The 26416-nt window shown below is 42.5% G+C and overlaps 1 protein-coding gene across 2 annotated transcripts in view; it reads left to right on the top strand.

Moving 5' to 3' along the window:
- Window positions 1–26416, top strand: part of LOC112113887 (gamma-tubulin complex component 2) — a 110060-nt gene that overhangs the window by 30167 nt on the left and 53477 nt on the right. For both annotated transcript variants that reach the window (XM_026653708.1, XM_026653707.1), the window contains exons 7-12: window positions 4549–4748; window positions 6778–6967; window positions 11404–11549; window positions 16615–16795; window positions 24622–24802; window positions 25534–25706. In XM_026653708.1, coding sequence (XP_026509493.1) covers window positions 4549–4748; window positions 6778–6967; window positions 11404–11549; window positions 16615–16795; window positions 24622–24802; window positions 25534–25706 — 1071 coding nt within the window. The remainder of the gene's footprint in view (window positions 1–4548; window positions 4749–6777; window positions 6968–11403; window positions 11550–16614; window positions 16796–24621; window positions 24803–25533; window positions 25707–26416) is intronic.

Here is a 26416-nt window from a genome sequence, read left to right as displayed (position 1 = left end):
ATGACAGACTATACATAAACTTCTTATAATAGCTATATTTGATACATTTAATTTTATCAATAAATAAATAAAATAGGAAAGGTTAAAATATAAATCAGTAATTTGTATTTTGTATAAACAAAATTTGTTTACAAATATCCAACTAATTAAAGAAAAATTACTAAGATAAAAAATAGAAGCAAGGGAGGTGTAGGTAGGGGGGCAGGGAAAGGCAGTGGGTAGAGAGCAGGAAGGAAGCATTTAATAGGATCATTCAGATACTTCCAGGAAAGCATCCCATGTCTCTGAGAATTTTTCTTGGCCATCACGGAAAGAGGGTCAAGCTTATGAAATCTATGTGCCAGTTTTCAATTGTTGGTCACTTTTTGGATTTCCATTTTTGTAGTAATTTTAGCAATTATTAGTGGTCTGCTTAGCCAATATTTTTCAGATTTATTCAGCTTCCAGTTAACATCCATTAGGTTTAAAATGATATGTTTAGCTTGTAAGACAATTTTATTTTATAGGAAAAAATTAACTCTGCAGTTAAGTTCTGCTCAAAACCTACAGGTATAGGAGCATTCGCAGAGCATACGGGTGAAGTTAGCACCTGCTGAATCACAGTACCAACGTTTGTCTGACTAAGCGGCACCTGTTTTGAACAGTCGGAGAGGGGTCTAAGGCATGTTCCATATGATTTTCTGATGGATTAATCATAAACGGAGGTCCAAGGAACAGCTCAGAGCACTGGCTAAAATATGTTTCCATTGGTTAGCAGAGAATAATTGGCCTAGTTTCTCCTCCCATTTCTTTTTAGGGAATCTATTTAAGTCAAATTTGCTGTCCAAGTTTGTTATATAGTGTTACCATAGCTCTTGGCAATCTGGTTAATAATTGGAGAAATGAAAGCAGTTCAGGTGGGTCGGGGTAGCTCAGGCATTGGAACCAAACAGATAGGAGATACATTCCCACTCCTCCTTGATCTGTAGATTGAACATCTTTTTTAATATTGTAAAGGAGAGGAAGGTATAATTTTCAATAAATTGACTGATAGTCAAAATCCCTTTCCTAGTGCAGTCTGGCCAAATGATGGGGTTGCCTGCTAGAGAGAGTTTCAAGTTACCCCAGATAGAGGCCTTGCTATGTAGAAAAGGGTGATTTTTAAATTTAGTAGACGTATGCCAAGTATTTCTGACTGCCATAATAGTGGTAATTGTTCTTTAGGGAATCGATAGTAATCCAAATGCAGCACATTGGAAAGGGGTAAAGGAGCAACCAATTCTTCTTCCAGCTGGAGCCGATCTGGGGCTCTACAGCAGGAGGGAATGAGCTGCTGTGCAGCTTGGCTAAGAATTATTCCCTGATGATAAAGTTTGAAGTTGGAAAATCTAAACCCACCTCTTTTGACAAGGAGCTGTAATCTTTGTAAGGAGAATCTGGGTTTGTTATCGGCACCTCACAAGAAGGACTGAACATGTTGTTAATTTTGGAAAATAAAAGGGAGGAATATAGATAGGGAGGGAATTCAAAATAAAAAGGATCCTAGAAAAGGCATTCATTTTAATTGTTTATTTTTCCCAAAGGAAGAGAGGTAGTCCCTGTCATCGATTTAAATTGTTGCTAATTGCATGGTTGAGGCTAGGTTAACCTTGCCTATGTTCTTAATTTCCTTTGAGAACAGGATGCCATGATATCTGAAGTCTCTGTTGCCATCTAAATGTCCCTACAGGAGAGCTACTTCCAAATAGATCCAATGAGATCATCATTGCTTCTGACTTATCCCAATGTATCTTGTAAGTCAGAGAATTTGTCCGTTATCTATTGTATGTAGGATATCTGGAATAGATTGATCCAGATCTCTAATAAATAAGATGATGCCTGCATATGGAAAGATTTTGTCTCCTGAGTCCCTGATTTGATCCCTTAAATACCTGTGTTCCCTAATATAATATTGCAAGTGGTTCTAATGCTAGATTGAACAGGAGAGGGGAGAGCAGGCATCCCTGGTTAGTTCCCCCCAAAAAATCAAAGGAGGGATATTGTGCTATTTTTTAAGATGTGAGAGTTGAAATTATAATATAACAGTTTTATCCATGAAATAAAGAATTTCCCCACTCAAATTTATCTAGGGTAAGAAACTGATATTGCCTTTTCACTCTGTCAAAGATTTCTATGTGTCAAGATGATTAAATGATTGCATGGGAATTTCTAGAACGTTGGTGGAATGCAATAACATTAATCACCTGTGTGTGATCTGAATCATGCTTTTTTTTTAAATAAATCTCACTCGATTGGGATGAACCCTATCACTCATTACTTTTTCAAGCCTCTCAGACAGTATTTTTGAAAGTATTTTATATAGTATTGATTAAAGAGATGGGTCTATAGTTATTACACTTTTGCACATCCTTACCCAGTTTAAATAGTACAATAGTTAGGGCTTTCCTCATAGTAGGACGTAACATATCTTTATTTAAGGCGTTTTTGGAAATGTATAATAGCTTAGGAGCCAGAATTTCTTTGAGACTTTGATAAATTCTATCAGTAAGCATCCTCCTGGTGGGGGAAGTCTTGCTCAGGCTTATTTCTTTTATGAACTTGATTATTTCCTTGGATTGCAAGGGAGATGTCAACCTTGCATGTTGCTCTTGTGAGATTTGTGGGAGGTTGAGTTTGAACAACTTTATTCGGCTCTTTTGGGTCAGGTGGTGAATTATTATCGTAAAAAATTATTGAACTGGTAGAATTTCAAAAATTGATTATTGAGCTCTTTTTAATTAGTAATAACCTATCCTTGTTCTGATTTGAGGAATACTATTCGGGATGTTTGGCCTCTCACTTTTAATCTGCATGCAATACTTTTATCCTCTTTTTCCCAACTCCCAGTGTGTTTGAGTATAAAAAGAGCGAATTTGGCTTGTGCTGAAGTCAATCTATTTACTTCACACTGAAGATTAATTTTTTAAGATTTCCTTGGGAGGGGTAGTTTGCACATTCTAAATCTAGATGTTTAAATTGTTTGGTTAATTCCAGGAGCTGAGCCTGGTAAGCCCTCTTTCTAACCACTGAGTATGAAATGATCCTTCCCCTAATAAAAGCTCATCCTATAGGGTAGGTCAGGATATCTCTGGCATATCATTTGTTTTGAAGAAAAACCCAATTTCTTCTGTGACAGAGTATTGAGAATGTTTATCTTTCAAAAGAGAGGAGTTCAGTCTCCATCCTTTACAAATCCAGTTTGTCTTGGGAGGGGGAAATTGTATATTGCTGGTGCATGATCAGAGATCATGATAGACTTGATTTCGTTATGAAGCATTGAGTCCATCAAATTTGTAGAAATCAGGAAGAAATCTACTTGTGAATATGTGGAATGTGGAGAGGAGAAAAAAAATAAAATCCTTCATTGTAGGGTTTTGCAACCTCTAGACATCTTTTCACCCTATTTTTTACATGTGATCTTTTATAATGCTTCTAGCATGTGTCCAAAAAAAAAAAAGTCCAACACTTCACTAAAATCTGCTATGATGACTGATTCTAGTGGGATACTAATTAATTTGGAAAAAACTTGTTTAAAAACCCAGACTATGTCTAATTTTTGCTACTTCTTCCTATGTAATATTTCTAAGATTCAATATTCTCTTTCTGTCTACACAGCTAAAAATCTCAGCCAGGTCCTACAGTAATCACCTCTTCACTGCAACCTTGCCTTTCTTTAGTCCGTTCACATTGCTGCTGCTCAGATCATCTTCCTGGCTTGTTATTGATCACATCACTCCCTTCTCTGTCCCTCCACTGGCTTCACCTTCACCTTTAAGGCCCTTGACAATTTAACTCCACCCTACGGAGTTGCTTTCTTAGTTTACTGCAATGTCAAGCTCACTTTCACTTTGCCAACTTGCCCATCCCTTACCACCTAGCAGTTAGTTGCTGAGCCCTGCTGTGACCATGACTAGGCAGGTGGTGAGCTGGGACTGCCTGTTCCTTCCTTCCTGTTCCTACTCTCACTAACTCCCCCATACCTTCCATTCCTCTCCCCTAACCTGTGTTCCCAGATTAAAAACCCAACGTGAAGCCCGTAACTAACTAACTGTGTGCTGATCAGCACAATGCTTATTTGCATGTATGTTATTCCCCCATTTCATCTGTGTGTATTTTTTGTAAGCTCCCTGGAGCAGGGAATGTTCTTCATCTATGTTTGCCCTTGAGTGCTACTTTAATAAAAAATATTGTTGTTAAAGTCCCCCAGTGGCTAGAATCAGAAGCACATATGAAGTCAGCAATAGCTTATTACCCTACATTTCACATAGCACCAGGGGGAGGGAATGCTTTTAAAAATAGAAAAATGTGATGGTTAAACAACAAAAATTGACTGGAGGGAGTCAAGGCAGGTATAATCCTTAAAGCTACTTTATATTTATTTTTTAAAAAACTGCATAGATTTCAAGATGACAGTGCAGCTTTTAACTAGATTGCACTCTGCCCTTCATGCTTCTACAATGACATGTAGATACAGCTCCTGAAAATATAAACACTGCCTTGACAAACAATTTTTTGTACGGCTTTTTGCAGGTTCATTGAGGAAAAATCTTCGTTCGAGTACGGGCAGGTAAATCATGCTTTGGCAGCAGCAATGAGGACCCTTATCAAAGAATACATGATTCTTATCACCCAGCTGGAGCATCTTCAGAGACAAGGGCTTTTGTCCCTACAGAAACTGTGGTTTTATATCCAGCCCACAATGAGGACCATGGAAATTCTTGCTTCACTTGGTAGGTGTCCATACTTTCTAATGATTGTTAAATTTTTCATGCCTTTGTCATGAGGTTCCAAAAGCTGCATAGAACTATAAATGATGCCCACATTACATGCAGTAATCTGCTTCTGTACAGTGTTCAAAGTGAACTCTAAAGAGAATTTTAATTATCAAAACTCTGTTATGAGATTCCAGAAGAGGACCAAGTAGCAGTGGTTTAATTAGTGCTGTATCAACAAGTTTACTGACTTGTTACTGACTTTAATGTGCCTCCATAACACTGTTTGTTAGTGACAATCATAGTTAAGGTTGAATCAGTCCTCTTCAGTTTGATGGGGCCTTAAAACCCCTCTGTAGCCTAACCAGAGGTTTTTGGTCAAAATAAAAATCTGTTCTTTAAAGATTCTCTGAATTTTGAAGTGGAGGGGACGGTGTGTACTGCTTCAGGGAGACCAGATGAACTGTCTTAAAAGTGCCACTTCCTTAAATTTCCCTTTCCTGGAATGCTATAGCTAACAAGCTAAGTTAAGGTTCCCCTTGCTCTGAAACATGCAGGTGTCCTGCAGTTCCCATCTCCTGCCCCACACTGTAATACTAACCCATTCATTTGCCCCAAGTACAGTATTTCTTTAGTATAGTACTTTTGAAGAACACCACCATTCTGGCATAACTGCAGAATGCTGTGCCAAGTTTGGGAGTGTATTTCCTTGGCATGACCACATACTTCCAGTCTCGATGCAATTCAACAAATTCTTCTCAGTTATGGCTAGTAGTACTTTGCACTTGCCCCATTGCTTTAGCAAAGCATCCCCTTTACCCAAATTTTATTGTATTCCTAACTGAATTCAGAGGTTGAAGCAATTTGCATGAGAACTGTGTGTGTTAGTGGAGAAAATAAACATCTACCACCAGTGGATACATCTACATAGTGAGCGGCAGCAAGTCTGAGCCCAGGTTGACAGGCTCAGGCTTGTGCTACGCACTAAAAATAGCTACGTAGACATTGCGGCTCGAGTTGGAGCTTGGGTTCTGAAGCACCCCCCATTCCCCCAGGCTTCAGAGCCCGAGCCTCAACATCTACATATCTATTTTAGTGTGGGAGCGTGAGCCCCGCACGCCCGAGTCTGTCAACCTGGGCTCAGACTTCCTGCCACTTCCTGTGTAGATGTATCCTTAGAGACCAGGCTTCTCTTCCCAGCTGTGTCACTAATGTCCTATGTAATCTTTAGCAAGTCACTTTAGGTATGTCTGCACTCATGCTAGGAGTGAGTCTCCCAGCCCGGGTAGACAGACGATTGTAGCTCGACTTGAGCTAGCGTGCTGAAAATAACAATGTGGATGTTGTGGCTCTAGTGGAGACTCAGGCTAGCTACCTGAGCTCAGTCCCAAATAGTCAGGTCGACTTGAAAGCCCGAGCTGCTGCTTGAGGCACAACGCCCACACTGCTATTTTTAGTACACTAGCTTGAGCTAATATGAGTCTTGTCTACCCAGGCTAGGAGGCTCGCTCTGAGCTGCAATGTAGACATACGTTAGGATTCCTCAATTACCCATCTGGAGAATGGACCTGTTCCTGTGTCCCCTGGGTCTAGGGAGGTTTTTGGACCCTGATCCTGCAAACATTTGTGCATGTGCTTGACTTTAACCCTGGTGACTTGGAGGATTTTTTAACATCTGTTCTTATTTTATTAAAAAAATGTTTTCAGGTCACCTTTAAATGTTGACTGCATAGCGGAATGGCTGCTGAGACTCAGCTAAATAATAGCATGTGTGCACTTCAAAAGTGAGGAGCATGCTGCATTTTATGTAGTAGCTGAGTTAATAAACCACAATTCTTATGCTGAAATCTAGCCAACTAATTAGCTGATAACTCTTTCCATAACAAGATGTTTGTGTGAATTGTCAATAGTTAAGCCAGTGTTTCAGAATTCTCAGTCTGTTACTTTGAGCCTTGATAGCCTTTAACAATATGACTCATTCTGTAAATGTGTAGATTTAAATTAAATGCCTTTTGCCTTAAGAGTTTTTCTTTTTTTTTAATTATAGCCACTTCTGTGGATAAAGGTGAGTGTATGGGAGGGTCAACCCTTAGCTTACTTCACGACAGGACCTTCAACTATACAGGAGACAGCCAAGCACAAGAGCTGTGTCTATACTTAACCAAGGCAGCCAGCGTGCCTTATTTTGAAATTCTGGAGAAGTGGATCTATAGAGGCATCATCAATGATCCATACAGGTACAGAAACATTGAAACAAAATTAATAAATCCTGATTGTTAGTTTTACATTTTCTAGTGCATTGTAATATTGGTTTGCTTTTGAGTAAATGATGGTAGCACCAAAATAAAGTGCCTATTTTACACATATTAAAAACAGAATTGTACAACGAAGAATAAAACTAGTAGCCTGTCTTTGCCCCCAATCCTGGGGATGTGTGGAAAAAACCCTGAAAATGAAGTCCAGTCCTCTCCCCTGATGTGCCTTCAGGGCAGCCCTGCATTCCCCAAAGCCTGGGAATATAGGTAATCAGATTCAAGCTATTTCCAGGGATGGAGAAGCAGATTCCAAAGTCAGGAGCTCTTGGGAAGAATGTCCTGCCAACAGTGCTCAGTTTCTTTTTTTTCTTTTTTTTGAGGGAAGTCCAGCTTAAGTGCCTCCCCTGACCGCAACTGTGGAGGTATGTCACAGGGAGAGGGGCTTCTTTCAACTGCACTGGTCCCAATCCATGTAGGGCTTTATAAATGAAAACCAATGCCTCATGTTTCACATGGGAAGCAGTAAGAAACCAGTGTAGATCATGCTTGTTCACAGTCCAACAGAATTTCTTTTCTTTTTACAAAGTTTGATAACTTAAAAATGGCATAAAGGGATTTTATCGTAATATGGGGAAATGGCATTTTCTAGAGTGCACACTTTTTAGATTTACTTTTCATCCTTGTATAACTCAAACCAGAATTTTCTTCAGTGGCTTGGCTTTTAATTTTAAGGCCAATCTATACTATAGAAATTTGATAAGTTTGTAGCCATGCTATACAATATCTGACTCCACACAAGGTTTACTTCTCTTGCCATGGTTAAAACATGGTTCCTCACTGTGAGTGGTACCAGTACTGCTCAATAACAAGGCTGTAACACAATTTGTCAGGCTGTGACAACCTGCACTGGAGATGGAACCAACTTGTGACATACCAAGGTACAATCCAGACCAGTGGGGAGCTATGTCACCTTGCCCTGTAACCTGGGGTGCTGTGCAATACCTTGCTGCCGTAGCCTCCAACCTGGACTGCTCACCAACTGCCACCAGCATGCAGATCACTCCCAGATGTGTTTGTGTAACTGCAGCCTGTCAGTCACAGCCTGGCTTTCACCAGCCTTGGTTATACTGCAGGGTGACTCCAACACACTCCCAGTTCCGGATTTCCCCCCAGAAATGTGTATCCTGTACTGCCCAGCCCTCTACTGGATAGTCCAAATATATTAAGCCCATTATTCCTTGAAGGGAATAATACACACTAGCCTATTATCCTAAATAGAGTTACCCAGACACACTGGATTAGACAAAACAATAAAACATGTTTATTAACCACAAAGAGAGAGATTTTAAGTGAATACAAGTAATGCGGCATAAAAGTCAGAAATGGTTACGATAAAAATAAAACGCTTTCTAGTGCCTAACTTAACAAACTGTATCAGATTCAAGCAAAATATCTCACCACATGCTTCCAACAAGATTACAGGGCAGGGCTGTGGGGTTTGGAACATACGTTAATAAAATATTCCTCTGTATGATGTTAACTTCATATACAACGTTGCCACACATATTTTATCAATACTATACTAACCAGCCAATTTTGAGTTTTCAAATGATACCTTACAAGGCATACCTTGCACAACGATTACTACGGTAATATGTAGGATGTGAATACATGGGAGTATTCCATCACACACCTATCTGGGTCTGTGTAACCAGGCTAGCCAATCTTCCTACATCCCAGGTGTCTGTACTGAAGAACATCCCAAAATCCATGGTGTAAAATACTTGCAGTCCTCTGTCCCTGGCATGAGTGTTTGAGGCAGCACGGGGGAAGGACAGCTGCTTATTTTTTTCCTTAGAATGCACTGATGCAAGAGTTACTGTACATCATGGTAGATGTTGTCAAGCCAACATGATTATGCCAGAAGAATGCTGCTGTTTGGTTGTACTGGACCTTGTTGCTATAAGTAGACACTGACCCAGTTGTATGATTCTAGCTGTAGTATAGATAACATTCTTCCTGAGGATTGGTGGTTTTGACATAGGTTAAGGAATTTCATTTAGTAATAACTAAAATGATAATTTAATAAAACTAAAAATATTTTAAAATTTTATACTGCATGCTGCTGTCATCTCATTTTGAACAATACCGACCATATGAATTCATGTCTGTGGAGCTCTGCACACAAAATGCAGTGTAAACTGATTATGACAGACCATTTGAGCTTTGAATCATCTTAACCATGACTGCTTCAGCTCCCTGTCAGCTAGCCTTCCCTTTCATCATCCTGCCATATTTGAAAAATGTGGTAATTAAATGTGCTTTTGTACTCTCCAGGGCTATGTTTAAAAAAAAAAAAAAAAAAAACACCTATAAAAATAGGTGGCCCAGCTGGTCAGGGAGACTTCCTGCTGGGTCCCCTGTTCTGTCAGTCCCTAGTTTTGACAGGGATGCACAGCCCCAGACTCAGCAAACTTTGACTGGAATGAGGGGTTGTTAGATCACATGTTTAAATGCACATGCTTTTAGTCTGTGGCCATATAGTCAAATGCACTGGAACCTTCTTTGTCTCTTTTTTGTTTTTAAAATTCAAGGAAATTAAGTGCAAAAAACTATTAGCGTATAGTTATAGTTAAGATTTTACACACACTCAGGTCAGATTGAAAACCACCTTATTTCTGCTCAGTTTGTGTAGTGTTAGCTATAGTCCGTTTTAGTGCTCCCTCGCTCTCAAGCCGGGAGGGAGGCCACTCTGCCTCACTGCAGCAGCAGTTGGGCTCAGGCCCCGCTAGCGGGGCTGAGCTGCAAGCAGTCTATAGCTCATAGCCTCCTAATGGGACACACAACCATTAACAGTCTGGAGCTCTAGCCCCCTTGGGAGGGGCAAAGTAGAGCAGTAAGCAGTCTTTAGCCCAGAATCTTCTGGCTAGGGCTGACACCAATCAAGAGTCCAGGGCTCTGGGCCTCTAGGCAGGCAGAGCCCACAGCCTCCTGGCTGAGGCAGACAGCATTAACAGTCTATAAGAGAAACTCCTACCCTCTGGGCAGGGCAGAACAGGGAGCAGTCTTTAGCCTAAGTCTCCAGGCTAAGGCAGACAGCACTCAACAGTCTAGGACTCTTGGGGCAGAGAAAGGGGGCAGACTTTAGCCTAAGCCTCCTGGCTAGGGCAACCAGCAAACATCCAGTCTGGGGCTCTGGCCCTCTGGACGGGATAGAACATGGAGCAGACTTTTGCCTAAGCCTCCTGGCTAGGGCAGCCAGCAAATACAGTCTGGACCCCCAGTCTCCTGGCTGGGGCAAGCCACAAAGAATGCACAGGCCTTCTAGCCTAGGGGTGAATAGGCCCCACCCTACTCTACCAGGTCTCAGCCCAGGGCCCTAACAGTGGCAGATGGTTCTGCCACTAGGTCACTGGGGATCCCACCAAAACCTGCTGACTCGTGCTCCAGCGACAAAACCAGACAAAATCTGGTTTCCTTGGGTTATTTCCTACCCCAGTCTAGGGGTCCTGGCAACGCTTGTCCAGGGTTGGTCTCCTCTGGGGGCAGGGTGCTGCACAGTGTAGTTTCAGCTCCAGAGTTCTGCAGTGGACTGAAGACAACTGCCTCCTTCCATGTTTCCCGCTCAACTGAGCTGCAGCGCCCTCCCTTTATATGTCCTGCCCTGCCCTGGTACTTCCGGCAAGGGGAGCGGGGCAGGTTTGTCTCTTCCCACCAGGGGGAGTGTAGTGGTCCCTTGCTCTCAAGTTTGGAGGGAGGCCACTCCACCTCACTACATCCATTAACAGGATTATTTAACAGGACAGGTTATCAACACTTTGAGTTACAGTTACTCTGGGAACTGAAATGTGAAATATCCCGGTTTTGTGGAATTAAGTTTTTTATTGATGCATTTTTTGTAATCTAACAGATTATGGAATATTTTCATTGTGTGTTTAATGATTGGATAACATTTTTAGAATACTAGAAAAATTATAGTTCATATTGATTTTTTAGATACTTTATTTTCGAGAGAAACATGTTTTCTTGCGGTGGGAATGTACATATTTCACTAAAATTATGCTAATTTCTTAGTTTATTCCACTGTAATTGAATTGTGCTTAGCCCTGGTAGAGGTCTTCTAAAATTCCAAATTACAAATGGTGCTTTATATATGGCTTCACTTATTTATATTCCCCAGTGGTGAAGGCTACAGGTCAATACTGAGACTCACCATATTGCCATTTCTGTTGCCACAACTGAATACCAATCATCAAGACACCAGTGCTCATGAAACATTTATTAGGAATTGTTCCAGGAGCCAGAAGTCTTATGGATTCCCATTTCTGATAGATCACATTACCAGTTTGAGGTCAAGTTAAATAGTAATCTTGTTTGTACTTGTTGTTGTATCTAAAAAACCCGCTTTAATTGCACAGTGAGTTCATGGTGGAAGAACATGAGTTGCAGAAGGAGAAGATACAAGAGGATTATAATGACAAATATTGGGATCAAAGATATACTGTTGTTCAGCAACAAATTCCATCATTCCTACAGAAAATGGCTGACAAGATACTTAGCACAGGTAAATAAGTGACTGTGACTGTGAATGTATAGAAGTGTCTAAGATGTACAGTGACAACACAGGATGAAAGTGATTGGTTGCTATAAATTCTTCTACTATTCAGCTCATAGTTGCACTAAACGACATTAACATTTTAAATTGCACTTGAGATGCACAGACGTGCATAATGTGATACAGCGTGGCCAGAGGGCAGCAGGAGAGTGATCGAGGGGAGATATGTAAGCCCCAGGATGATGAGAGCCTTATTCCCTGTAGAGGGAAGAGAGGTTGCTATAGATTAATTAGAGCACCTGAAGCCAATTAGAGCACCTGAAGCCAGTCACCTGATTAAAAACCCTCTGTTTCAATCGACAGGGAGAAAAGAGTTGAAGCAGAGTGGTTTAGTGTTGGAGCAGAGAGCAGTTTGAAGGAGTTGAAGCAGAGTGGTTTGGTATTGGAACAGAGAGCAGTTTGGAGGAGAGCAGTTTGGAGGAATTGAAGCAGAGTGGTTTGGTGTTGGAGCAGAGAGCAGTTTGGAGAAGTGCTGTGGCGGGCCAGAAGACCAGGACCCTAGGTAAAGGAAAACCCGGCTTGTGCAGAGCAGAGAGACTCCACAGAGACAAGGGGTTGAGAGAAACTTGGCCCAAGCGGAGAGAGGGCAGGAAGCCCCCACAAGCTAGAAGGCCGAAGAGGGAAGTGGTCCAGGGGAAAGTATCGCTAGTTCAAGTGGTCTGCCACTATCCCTAGGGCCCCTGGGCTGGGACCCGGAGTAGAGGGCAGGCCCGGGTCCCTCCCTCTCCACTCCCCTTCTCTGAGACACTAGTGGGACAGTTGATACCCCAGATCAGGGGTGAGAAACAGCGCCCTGAAACCCCCCACAAGAGGAGAAAGCGCAGGACCCATCATAATAGTGCCGGCAATTTGCCACAATAATGAAAGTCAGTAATCACATCAACTTTTCTGTTTCACATTGTCAGTGTATGATTTGGGGCTATTAATCAGCATTTTTTATTATGGGAAGACTACAGTATGCCTTGGCATACTCCTTCCAGAGAAGAAGGATCAACTAATGGTTAAGACACAGGATTGGAAGCTGGGAGTGTTGAGTTCTATTCTTGGGTATGTCATTTCCCTTCACTGTGCCTCAGTTTCCTTATCTGTAAAACGGTGATGATAATCTATTTGGGCTGTCAAGCAATTAAAAAAAAATTAATCACACGATTAATCGCTCTCTTAATAATAGAATGCCATTTATTTAAATATTTTTGGATGTTTTCTACATTTTCAAATGTATTGATTTCAATTACAGTACAGAATACAAAGTGTACAGTGCTCACTTTATATTTATTTTTTATTACAAATATCTTCACTGTAAAAAAGAAAGAGATAGTATTTTTCAGTTCACCTAAAACAAGTACAATCTCTTTATCATGAAAGTGAAATCTCTTTATCATGAAAGTTGAACTTACAAATGTAGAATTATGTACAAGAAAATAACTGCACTCAAAAAATAAAACAAAGTAAAACTTTAGCGCTTATAAGTCCACTCAGTCCTACTTCTTGTTCAGCCAGTCATTCAGACAAACAAATTTGTTTATATTTGCAGGAGATAATGCTGCCCGCTGCTTGTTTACAATGTCCCCTGAAAGTGAGAACAGGCGTTCGCATGGCACTATTGAAGCCAGTGTTGCAAGATATTTACGTGCGAGATGCATTAAAGCAGGCCTGCACAACTCGTAAAGCGGCGAGGGCCATATTACTGCAAAGAAAACAGCTGAGGGCCGAAACCCCCCGAGCGCCGGCAACCCCCCCCCGCCCCCCCCACCCCCCCCCCAAAACACACCCCCCCCGCCCGCCAACCCCCCCCCAAAACCAACCCCCCCCCCAGCGCTGCCGAAACACACCACCACTACCCCAGTGCCACCTGCCCCGCAGAAACAAACCCTCCTTCCCCAGCGCCACCCCACCGAAACAGCAGTATTGAACCTCGGTAATTTGTTATAGCGGGCCCCTAAGGTAGTATAATTAAGGTAAAAGAAAAATGTCTTTTTGCTAGAAGTAGAATAAGATCTTCCCCCCACTTTGTAATCAATTGCCCTGTTGAATGAATGAGGTGTGAATGAGGAAGGTGTGGAAGGCAGGCACCTCCAGACAGCTGCAACCCTTGGAGAGGGCAGGGCTGGCTCTAGGATGTTTGCCGCCCCAAGCAAAAAAATTTTTGGCCCCCCCCCCCCCCTTTTTTTCGTTCCCCCCTGCCCCCGGCCCCACCCCCAACTCCACCCCTTCTGAACCCCTTCCCCAAATCCCCAGCCCTGCCTCCTCCCATGGCGTGCCGCATTTCCCTCCCACCATTGCTTCCTGCGGGCCCCCTGCGACCTTCCGCTCTAGCTCACCTCCGCTCCGCTCTGCCTGCTCCCCTGGGTGTGCTGCTGCTCCGCTTCTCCCCCCTCCCTCTCAGGTGAGGGAGGGGGGAGAAGCAGAGCGGCGGCGCCTTCAGGGGAGCAGGCGGAGCGGAGGTGAGCTAGGGTCGGGGGGCGCAGGAAGTAACGGGGGGGGTAGAGGAACCACTCCTTGCTCCAGCTCACCTCCGCTCCACCACTGCCACCTCCCCCGAGTGCCCGCCACTCGGCTTCTCATCCCTTCCTCCCTCCCAGCCTTGCTGCGCGAAATAGCGGGTTTGCGCATGGCAAGCCTGGGAGGGAGGGAGGAGAAGCGGAGTGGCGGTGCTTTCAGGGGAGCAGGCGGAGCAGAGGTGAGCTAGGGTGGGGGGGCGCAGGAAGTAATGGGGGTGTAGAGGAACCATTCCCCGCTCCAGCTCACCTCCACTCCACCACCGCCGCCTCCCCTGAGCGCCCGCCGCTCGGCTTGTCCTCCCTCCCAGCCTTGCTGCGTGAAACAGCTGTTCCGCGCGAGGCAAGCCTGAGAGTGAGGGGGGAGAAGTGGAATGGCGGCGGCGCGCTCAGGGGGGCAGGTGGAGGCGGAGCGGAGGCAAGCTGGGGCGGCGGGGCCCCATGCCCCGGAGTCGGCGCCTATGATGGCTGGTGCCAGAATGCCGCCCCTAGAAATGTGCCACCCCAAGCACCTGCTTGTTTCGCTGGTGCCTGGAGCCGGCCGTGGGAGAGGGGATGGGAGCCAGACCAGATCAGTAGAACAGGTCAGCCACTGATTCGCCGCTCGCCTCCTCAGCCCCCCCTCCACCGGCTCGCCTACTCACTCCCCGTCACTGCCCGCCCGCTTGCCTACTCAGCCCCCCTCCTTCACCCGCCGCTTGCCTACTCACCCCCCCATTGGCCGCACAATGAGCCCACCTACTCAACCCCCGCGGGCCGCACAGTGAGCCCACGCGGGCCGCATGCGGCCCCCGGGCCGCATGTTGTGCAGGCCTGTATTAAAGATTCATATGTCCCTTCATGCTTCAGCCACCATTCCAGAGGATATGCGTCCATGCTGATGATAGGTTCTGCTCGATAACGATCCAAAGCAGTGCGGACTGACACACGTTCATTTTCATCATCTGAATCAGATGCCCCCATCAAAAAATTGATTTTCTTTTTTGGTGGTTCCAGTTCTGTAGTTTCCGCATTGGACTGTTGCTCTTTTACGACTTCTGAAAACATGCTCTCAGATTTTGGAAGGCACTTCAGATTTTTAAACCTTAGGTCGAGTGCTGTAGCTACTTTTAGAAATCTCACATTGGTACCTTCTTTGCGTTTTGTCAAATCTGCAGTGAAAGTGTTCTTAAAACGAACATATGCTGGGTCATCATCCGAGATTGCCATAACACGAAATATATGGCAGAATGCAGATAAAACTGAGCAGAAGATATACAGTTCTCCTCCAAGGAGTTCAGTCACAAATTTAATTAATGCATTATTTTTTTAACGCGCCTCATCGGCATGGAAACATGTCCTTCTGGAATGATGGCCAAAGCATGAAGGGGCATACAAATGTTTAGCATACCTGGCATGTAAATACCTAGCAGTGTTGGCTACAACAGTGCCATGAGAACACCTGTTCTTATTTTCAGGTGACGTAAATAAGAAGTGGGCAGCATTATCTCCCGTAAATGTAAACAAATTTGTTTGTCTTAGTGATTGGCTGAACAAGAAGTAGGACTGAGTGGATTTGTAGGCTGTAAAGTTTTACATTGTTTTGTTTTTGAGTGCAGTTATGTAACAACAACAAAATCTACATTTGTAAGTTGCACTTTCACGATAAAGAGATTGCGCTACAGTACTTGTATGAGGTGAATTGAAAAATACTATTTCTTTTATCATTTTTACAGTGCAAATATTTGTAATAAAAATAATATTAAGTGAACACTATACACTTTGTATTCTGTGTTGTAAATTGAAACAAAATATTTGAAAATGTAGAAAACATCCAAAATATTTAATAAATTTAAATTGGTATTCTATTGTTTAACAGTGCGATTAAAACTGTGATTAATCGAGATTAATTTTTAAATTGCGATTAATTGTTTTTTAGTTAATTATGTGAGTTAACTGCGATTGACAGCCCTATAATCCATACTTACCTCACAAAAGTGGGTTGTGAGTCTTTGTAAACAGCTTTGAAATCCTCACATGTAGCCTGGGGCCTGACTTTCAGAAGGGTGCAGCACCTACAACAAGCCTGAGTTTCAAAAGGTCTTTGCTCTGATTTAGGCACATAAATGAAGTAATCCAGTTTTTCACAAATCTCCAACATCCCATCAGTTCCCATTGTTCTCAGTGAGAAGTGCTAGGTGCTCCGCATTTCTGAGATATAATCCCTGATTTTCAAAAGTTTTGAGTATCTGCAGCTCCCATTGACTTCATTGAGAGCTAAGGTTGCTCAGCATTTCTGGATATCAGGCCATTTCTGAGTGCCTATATGTGGATTTAGGAGTCTAATTTTAGATACCTAGGGTAAAAATTTTAAAAGTGCTTGAGTCCTCTTGACTCCTAAACCACATAGACATTTTTGAAAATTATACCCTTATATTTGAAAGTTTTGGCCTAAATGTCTACCTGTTTGAGAGAGTGCAAATTAATTGCATTAATATTAGTCAGACTAAACAGCAGCTGCCACTTTTTTCTTTTAGGGAAATATTTAAATGTTGTTCGAGAATGTGGTTGTGATGTTACCTGCCCTGAGGCTAAAGAGGTCATCTACACATTGAAAGAGCGAGCATATGTGGAGCAAATAGAAAAAGCTTATAACTATGCTAGCAAGGTTCTTCTGGATTTCCTAATGGAGGAAAAAGAACTTGTGGCTCATTTGAGGTTTGATTTATTTCCTAAATGTATATTAATGTTTGTATTTAATAGTGAAGTAATGATCTTTTCACCTTTTGCGTTTTTTCCATGCCATGTTACCATTACATCATTGCAGTTCCAATAGAAATTCTGATCTGTAAAAATAAAGCAAACTAGATTTATGAGTTTAATGTGAAAAACAAATGGCTCTGCCAAGTATTAGGTCAAAAATGTATCTCAGTTGGAATTCACCGAATCATAGACATATTAAATCATCCAATGTATTCCTCAGGGCCAGTGCAGGATCATTCTTAATAGGATGCTTCGTAGTGATTTGTCCAGTCTGGTTTTAATTATCGTCCACTTTTATGTTGTATGTAATCTGTTCAGCCAGCAGCAGATGTATTCTATCTGAAACTTTCAGTTGTCAAGCATATTTGTAGATCCCTGTGTGACCCAAGTTCTTGGTCCCTCAAAACCTTCAGAACTAAGTGGGGGAAACCACCCAGCCAAAGGACCAGTGCAAAAACAACCTAGTAGAACGCTGCAATTAGCTGCTGGCCAGAAACCTCAACAAGCAAGCCTTAAAATAGCCCCTTCCCCCATATTTCCCGCATAGGTCACTGTGGTTCTCAAAAGACCACATCAAATAAAGTGTGAAAGCAGAAGGCTGGAGCACCTATGGTGCAAATTCCTCATGGTCAGTCCCTGAAAAGGTGAGTACCTACCTGTGGACATCTGCTACAGCCTTAAAGGCAACTGAAAGAACCTTATACAATTGCATTTGTCAAATCATGACCAGCAAAGCTGGTCCATGCAGTAAGATACCTAACAGACCCAGAATCCTTGCAAACCAAAGCCCCTATCTCTGTAGAGAGCTCTCTGCCTATTTCACAAACAAAATTGCTAGAATCAGAGGACCTCACTGCAACAAAGGTAAATTCTCCAGAGCCAAGGTTGCCTCCCGTCCCGCCTCCTCTGGTGGAATTTAGACCAATCCCCTGGATAGAGGCCCTGGAAGCTCTGAGGTGTATCTGGCCCACCTATTCTGAAACTGCTACCTGTCATTCATGCCTGGTCAAGACCACCAACGAATACTTTATATCAGACCATAAACGCTTCTTTGAAAGAGAGCTTGCAGATAGAATCATAGACTTTAAGGTCAGAAGGGACCACTATGATCGTCTAGTCTGACCTCCTGCACAGCGCAGGCCAGAGAATCTCATCCACCCACTCCTGTATCAAACCTCTAACCTATGTCTGAGCTATTGAAGTCCTCAAATCATGGTTTAAAGACTTCAAGGTGCAGAGAATCCTCCAGCAAGTGACCCGTGTCCCACGCTGCAGAGGAAGGCAAAAAAAAACCCAGGGCCTCTGCCAATCTGCCCTGGAGGAAGATTCCTTCCCGACCCCAAATATGGCGCTCAGCTAAGCCCTGAGCATGTGGGCAAGACTCACCAGCCAGACACCCAGGAAAGAATTCTCTGTAGTAACTCAGATCCCACCCGACCTAACATCCCATCACAGGCCATTGGGCATATTTACTGCTAATAGTCAAAGATCAATTAATTGCCAAAATTAGGCTATCCCATCATACCATCCCCTCCATAAACTTATCAAGCTTAGTCTTGAAGTCAGATATGTCTTTTTCCCCCACTGCTCCCCTTGGAAGGGGAACTTCACTTCACTCCTCTGATGGTTAGACACCGTCGTCTAATTTAAAGTCTAAACTTCCTGATGGCCACTTTATATCCATTTGTTCTTGTGTCCACATTGGTACTGAGCTTAAATAATTCCTCTCCCTCCCTGGTATTTATTCCTCTGATATATTTATAGAGAGCAATCATATCTCCCCTCAGCCTTCTTTTGGTTAGGCTAAACAAGCCAAGCTCTTTGAGTCTCCTTTCATAAGACAGGTTTTCCATTCCTCGGATCATACTAGTAGCCCTTCTCTGTACCCGTTCCAGTTTGAATTCATCCTTCTTATACATCAGAGACCAGAACGGCACACAGTATTCCAGATGAGGTCTCACCAGTGCCTTGTATAACGGTACTAACACCTCCTTATCTCTATTGGAAATACCTTGCCTGATGCATCCCAAGACCGCATTAGCTTTTTTCACGGCCATATCACATTGGCGGTTCATAGTCATCCTGTGATCAACCAATACTCCGAGGTCTTTCTCCTCCTCTGTTACTTCCAACTGATGCGTCCCCAGCTTATAACAAAAATTCTTGTTATTAATCCCTAAATGCATGACCTTGCATTTTTCACTATTAAATTTCATCCTATTACTATTACTCCAGTTTACAAGGTCATCCAGATCTTCCTGTATGATATCCCGGTCCTTCTCTGTATTGGCAATACTTTCCAGCTTTGTGTCATCCGCAAACTTCATTAGCACATTCCCACTTTTTGTGCCAAGGTCAGTTATAAAAAGATTAAATAAGATTGGTCCCAAAACCGATCCCTGAGGAACTCCACTAGTAACCTCCCTCCAGCCTGACAGTTCACCTTTCAGTATGACCTGTTGTAGTCTCCTCTTTAACCAATTCCTTATCCACCTTTCAATTTTCATATTGATCCCCTTCTTTTCCAATTTAGCTAATAATTTCCCAGGTGGAACCATATCAAATGCCTTACTGAAATCGAGGTAAATTAGATCCACTGCGTTTTCTTTGTCTAAAAAATCTGTTACCTTCTCAAAGAAGGAGATCAGGTTGGTTTGGCACAATCTACCTTTTGTAAAACCATGTTGTATTTTGTCTCAATTACCATTGACCTCAGTGTCCTTAACTACTTTCTCCTTCAAATTTTTGCCCATGACCTTGCATACTACAGATGTCAAACTAACAGGCCTGTAGTTACCCAGACAACTTTTTCCTTTCTTAAAAATAGGAACTATGTTAGCAATTATCCAGTCATACAGTACAACCCCTGAGTTTACAGATTCATTAAAAATTCTTGCTAATGGGCTTGCAATTTAATGTGCCAGTTCCTTTAATATTCTTGGATGAAGATTATCTGGGCCCCCCGATTTAGTCCCATTAAGCTGTTCGAGTTTGGCTTCTACCTCAGATGTGGTAATATCTACCTCCATATCCTCATTCCCATTTGTCATCCTACCATTATCCCTAAGCTCCTCATTAGCCTCATTAAAGACTGAGGCAAAGTATTTGTTTAGATGTTGGGCCATGTCTAGATTATCCTTAACCTCCACTCCATCCTCAGTGTTTAGCAGTCCCACTTCTTCTTTCTTTGTTTTTTTTCTTATTTATATGGCTATAGAACCGTTTACTATTGGTTTTAATTCCCTTTGCAAGGTCCAACTCTACATGGCTTTTGGCCTTCTCACTTTATCCCTACATGTTCTGACCTCCAATAAGGTAGCTTTCTTTGCTGATCCCTCCCATCTTCCACTCCTTGTAGGCTTTCTGCTTTTTCTTAATCACCTCTCTGAGATGCTTGCTTATCCAGCTTGGTCTACAACTCCTGCCTATGAATTTTTTCCCCTTTCTTGGGATGCAGGCTTCTGATAGTTTCTGCAACTTTGACTTGAAGTAATTCCAGCCTCCTCCGCCTTCAAATCCACAAGTTCTTCAGTCCAATCCACTTCCGTAACTATTTTCCTTAATTTTTTTAAGTTAGTCCTTTTGAAATCAAAAACCCTAGTCACAGATCTATTTTTGTTTATCCTTCAATTTAGTTTAAACTGAATTAGCTCATGATCGCTCGAACCACGGTTGTCCCCTACAACCATTTCGTCTATGAGGTCCTCACTAAAACCAAATCTAAAATGGCATCCCCTCTTGTTGGTTCAGCAACTACTTGGTGAAAGAATCCATCAGCTATCGCATCCAGGAAAATCTGAGCCCTATTATTATTACTAGCACTTGTCCTCCAGTCTATGTCTGGGAAGTCAGTCTCCCATGATCACACAATTCTCATTAGTATTTACTTCATTAAAAACATTAAAGAGGTCTCTATCCATATCCAAATCAGATCCCGGTGGTCTATACCACACCCCAAGCACTATCCCAGGGGAGGCTCCAGTAGCTTTCTTCCCTGATGTGGTTTTTGCCCAGACAGACTCTGTCTTATCCATTCCATCCCTTCTTATTTCTTTACAGTCTACCTCATCATTGATATACAGTGCTACTCTACCACCTTTGCCTTTATTTCTGTCTTTCCTAAACAGCACATACCCTTCAATACTTGTACTCCAGTCATGACTACTATTCCACCATGTTTCTGTTATCCCTATAATATGTAGTTTCATTTCCTGCACTAGTAACTCTAGTTCCTCCATTTTGTTACCTAGGCTCCTCGCATTGGTGTACAAACATCTTTATTTTTGCTGTTTGGCTTCGCTCACATTCTTTACCCGATTAGGCCCAGACATTCTACTGCCAGTATCACCTGTTAGACTGGTATCTACATTACCCTTGCTCCTTATGTCCATTCTCCTACCCACGGCTGTCTCCTTTCTTACTTCGTTTTCTTCCCTCTCAGTGTTAAAATCCGGCATGGAGATTACTAGGATATCTCCCCCCAATTCCTAGTTTAAAGCTCTCTTAATCAGTTTTGCCAGCCTCCATCCTAGAAGTCTATTTCCCTCCCTACTCAGGTGAAGTCCATCCCAAGAGAACAATCCTCTGTCCATGAATGCCTCCCAGTGACCATACATCCCAAAGCCCTCCTTATAGCACCACTGCCTGAGCCATCTGTTGATCACCATAATCTTGTCACAGGCAGAATCCCACTGAAGATCACCTGAAGCCATCTTTCAGAAGCTTCCACTTAGTGCTAATAGCTCACCAACCATTGCCATGTTTCCAATCTCCCCTTTTTTGGCCAAGACATTGAAAAGTTGCTGGCTTTCAAGCCCCAGTAGAGTATGTCCTCTGTCAGTGTCCTGGGTACCACAGTCAGATTTCAGGCCAGAACACTGCTCAGAAACAACTCTGCTGGGGCTGATATATGAACTTCTTCTTATTTTAGACAGGAAATAAATGTCTTTGCTGATACTAGTAGATCTCTCAGCAGCCTTCAGTGTATGAGCCCTACTGTGCTTTTGGTGAACACCTGAGCTTTGGATACTAACTATGGTTGAGATCCCAGAGAATTGTTGTAGGAAACTACTCCCCATCCTGTCTCAGGCAGAGTCCCCCACTTTTTCCCTCTTTAACACCTATTTTGAGTTCTTGCTGAGTGATCATGAGACACCATAGATTCGTGCATCAGCAACATGCAGATGTCACAACTGTATGTCTCCTCCACTGATTCGACTCCTGCCATCATCAAGATGTCTCAGCCCCTGGAAGATATCAGCAGATGGATGAGAGTAGTTGGTTCAAGCTCAATATAAGAGAGACAAAAATGATGATAGCAGGAAGGGGCACATTTTGAGTGACTTCATACACTAAACTTGCCAGTGATCAAGGGCATCAGATTGTCCAGGTGACGCACAGTTTCAGGGTCATGCCGGACTCACCTTTGCTCCTGGACATAAAAATTGTCAAAAGGACAAGGAATGCCCTCATCCATCTCTGGCCCTCTTCCTCCTCTTGTTTAGATAAGAACTACATTTTCATTTTCCCCAGGTTAGACTACTGCAGTTCACTGTGCCTTGGGCTTAACACAGCCATCACAAGAAGGCTGAAATTGACACTCCACATGGCAGCTCACCTCATTAGCAGCAAAAGCCTATGCAAACATATCACACACACATGTTTTGTGAACTCCGCTTCTTCACATCAGAGTGTTCAAGATACTGCACCTAATTGACAGCTCTGAATGGATTGGGCCCTGGCTACTTTAGAGATCTCCTCATCCTCCAGGACAGCTATGTTGCACAGGAATGATGCAGTTGGGTAGACCAAGGTTAGGTTGTCAGGCACTGGGGACAGAACCTTCTCTAGGCTGAGCCCTACCTGATTGTTCTGATCCAAAGGTAAGATGCATGTTTTCAAGAGAATTTTTGCCCAGGAATGGGGCACATGTTTAATAAAAATCTGAATACACAAACACCCGGATCTGAGGGTGGGGAAAAAGGAAGACATCATAGTTCTAGTTGTATGTCCAATCACAGGAAAATCCATCCTCTACATGGGAGTCTGCATACTGGCTGAGAGCTGATGGCTTTTGCTCCTTTTTTTCTACATTTAGCATTACAGATAGTTAACTTACTTAGCCGTCAGGAACAGTATCCCTGATAATGTCACGGTAAACCTGGTGGCTGAACTTTATGACTTTGTCTTCACCCACAACTATTTCACATTTGGGGACAATATATACCTTCAGGTCAGCGGCACTGCTATGGGTACCCCATGGCCCCACAGTATGCCAACATTTTTATGGCTGACTTAGAACAATGCTTCCTCAGCTCTCGTCCCCTAATGCCCCCTACTCTACTTGCGCTACGTTGATGACATCTTCATAATCTGGACCCATGGAAAAGAAGCCCTTGAGGAATTCCACCATGATTTCAACAATTTCCATCCCACCATCAACCTCTGCCTGAACCAGTCCACATAAGAGATCCGCTCCCTAGACACTACAGTGCTAATAAGCGATGGTCACATAAACACCACCCTATACCGGAAACCTACTGACCGCTATACTTACCTGCATGCCTCCAGTTTTCATCCAGACCACATCACATGATCCATTGCCTACAGCCAAGCTCTAAGATACAACCGCATTTGCTCCAATCCCTCAGACAGAGACAAACACCTACAAGATCTCTATCAAGCGTTCTTAAAACTACAATACCCACCTGGTGAAGTGAAGAAACAGATTGACAGAGCCAGAAGAGTACCCAGAAGTCACCTATTACAGGACAGGCCAACAAAGAAAGTAACAGAACGCTGCTAGCCATCACCTTCAGCCCTCAACTAAAACCTCTCCAGCGCACCATCAAGGATCTACAACCTATCCTGAAGGACAATCCATCACTCTCACAGATCTTGGGAGACAGGCCAGTCCTCGCTTACAGACAGCCCCCCAACCTGAAGCAAATACTCACCAGCAACCACACAACAAAAACACTAATCCAGGAACCTTTCCTTGCAACAAAGCACGTTGCCAACTCTGTCCATATATCTATTCAAGGGACACCATCATAGGACCTAATCACATCAGCCACACCATCAGGGGCTTATTCACCTGCACATCTACCAATGTGATAAATGCCATCATGTGCCAGCAATGCCCTCTGCCATGTACATTGGCCAAACCGGACAGTCTCTACGCAAAAGAATAAATGGACACAAATCAGACATCAAGAATTATAACATTCAAAAACCAGTCGGAGAACACTTCAACCCCCCTGAACACTCAATTACAGACCTGAAAGTCGCAATTCTTCAACAACAGACTCCAACGAGAAACTGCAGAATTGGAATTAATTTGCAAACTGGACACCATTAAATTAGGCTTGAATAAAGACTGGGAGTGGATGGGTCATTTCACAAACAAAAAACTGTTTCACCATGCTATTTTTCCCCTACTGTTACTCACACCTTCTTGTCAACTGTTTGAAATGGGCTATCCTGATTATCCCTACAAAAGTTTTTTTTCTCCTGCTGATAATAGCTCACCTTAATTAATTAGTCTAGTTATAGTTGGTATGGCAACCCCCATTTTTTCATATTCTCTTCCTACTGTATTTTCCACTGCATGCATCTGATGAAGTGGGTTTTAACCCATGAAAGCTTATGCCCAAATAAATTTGCTAGTCTCTAAGGTGCCACAAGTACTCCTTGTTCTTTTTGCTGATACAGACTAACACTCTGAAACTTAACTTACTTTCTAACTCCCTTCTTTTTTGTATTTGCATTTTGTCGAGCAGGTCTATAAAGCACTACTTCCTAATGGACCAAGGAGATTTCTTTGTTCACTTCATGGATCTAACAGAAGAGGAACTGAAAAAGCCGGTAGATGACATTATACCTACTAGATTAGAAGCTTTGCTTGAATTAGCCTTGAGAATGAGCACTGCCAACACAGACCCATTTAAAGACGATTTAAAGGTAAGAGTCTATATAAGCAGAAAATAATCTGAAATAGAGCAGTGAGGCCCATCCATGTCCTAGAAAAATCCATATGCTTTAAAGAAAATTGTAAAAGCAAAGCAAAGAATCCTAGAAAATATAGATGGAAGTAAAAGCCCTCTCCAGCTGTCTCAGGATACTCTCCTTTCCACTTCCATTCCTGCTTCATTATTGACTCTTGTGCTGAAAGGATCTGTAGTACTGCTAAATGGGTACTTCCGCTTTTATTTCTAGCTCTGAACCCCATAGCCCAAAATAATAAAATGAAGTGTTTGAGTCAATTAGTAGCGTCTGTCTACCTATTATGTTCAGAAACTTTTGCATGAAAGTCCCAAGAGCTTCTTGAACCTTTATTCAGGTCTAGCTATCCAGTAGTAACTGACATTCAGCAGAGATGGATCTTTGCTGCCCCTTGTTTAGCTCTCTTGAAGTTAATGATCTCTCCACAAAACACCAAATTGACCATTCTTCTATCTGTTCATGCTCTAATGTCACCAGAACTGACACTGCTGATTAGCTCATCAACAGCATGATGGATACTGTACCAGTCGCTATTACTTAATTGGGTATTGTTTTCAAGACTTGAGAATGAATCTAACAACACTTCGTACAATGCATTCAGGCCAGTCCTCTTGCCACACATGTCTGCAGCTAAACAATAATAGAAAATGTCCAGCAACATCTTTTTCCTGCTCTTTGTTTCTTTACAGATTGACCTGATGCCCCATGATCTCATTACACAGCTCCTGAGAGTTCTGGCCATTGAAACGAAACAGGAAAAGGCCATTATCAATGCTGATCCTACAGAGCTCACTCTCAGTGGCCTAGAAGCATTTTCTTTTGATTACATTGTCAAATGGCCTCTGTCACTCATTATAAACAGGTAAAGTATTAGGCCACAAAGGAAAAACGCAAACCTACTTCTGCACAGAACTCATACAGTAGTTTAAAAAAACAAGACAAAACAACAGAATGTCTCTTTCTTGGAAGATGTAAACTACCGAGGTTAGTGATACGTAAAAGGGCAGTACTGAGGTCATTTACTTCCATTGCTATGCCTGTTAGATCCTTAGACCATGACTTTATCTGCATTAAAACACTGGCAAATTATTGGTTATATGACCAAAATACCCGAGGCGTCTTTAGAATTTCAGGCTTCTGTTTTAAACTATATAAAAACATAAAACTTAGCTGGAAATTCTAGCAACATATTTTATAACTTAAGATTGCCTCTGTATTTCCAGTCTAAACCTCACCGTCCCCTATTGTAGTCACTCATAACTTTCTGAAATGGTTGCCTTTCAGGCAGAAATATTCCAAGTTAGGTCTCTGCTTGAAGGTGAATTCTTATTTTAAAGTTTGAGCAAATGGATCAGCCATTCTTTGAATGAGAGAAGAGTTGGGGAAATACATTTCCCTCATTATTTTAAAAAAAGGCACTTCTGTAGTAGCTCTTGAAACAAAATGAAGCAAACCATTGTCATTGAGAAATACCTTTAGTGTTGTGGTGAAAATTGGTTTTTATTTGACCAAGTTCTTCTTCGAGTGCTTGCTCATATCGATTCCAATTAGATGCATGCGCTCTGCGTGCAT

The sequence above is a fragment of the Terrapene carolina genome, unplaced genomic scaffold, assembly GCF_002925995.2.
Source record: "Terrapene carolina triunguis isolate 2854851 unplaced genomic scaffold, T_m_triunguis-2.0 Scaffold147, whole genome shotgun sequence".
NCBI lineage: Eukaryota > Metazoa > Chordata > Testudines > Emydidae > Terrapene > Terrapene triunguis.
The sequence above is the reverse complement of the archived record's forward strand: the minus strand, read 5'-3'. Positions and strand labels throughout refer to the sequence as shown.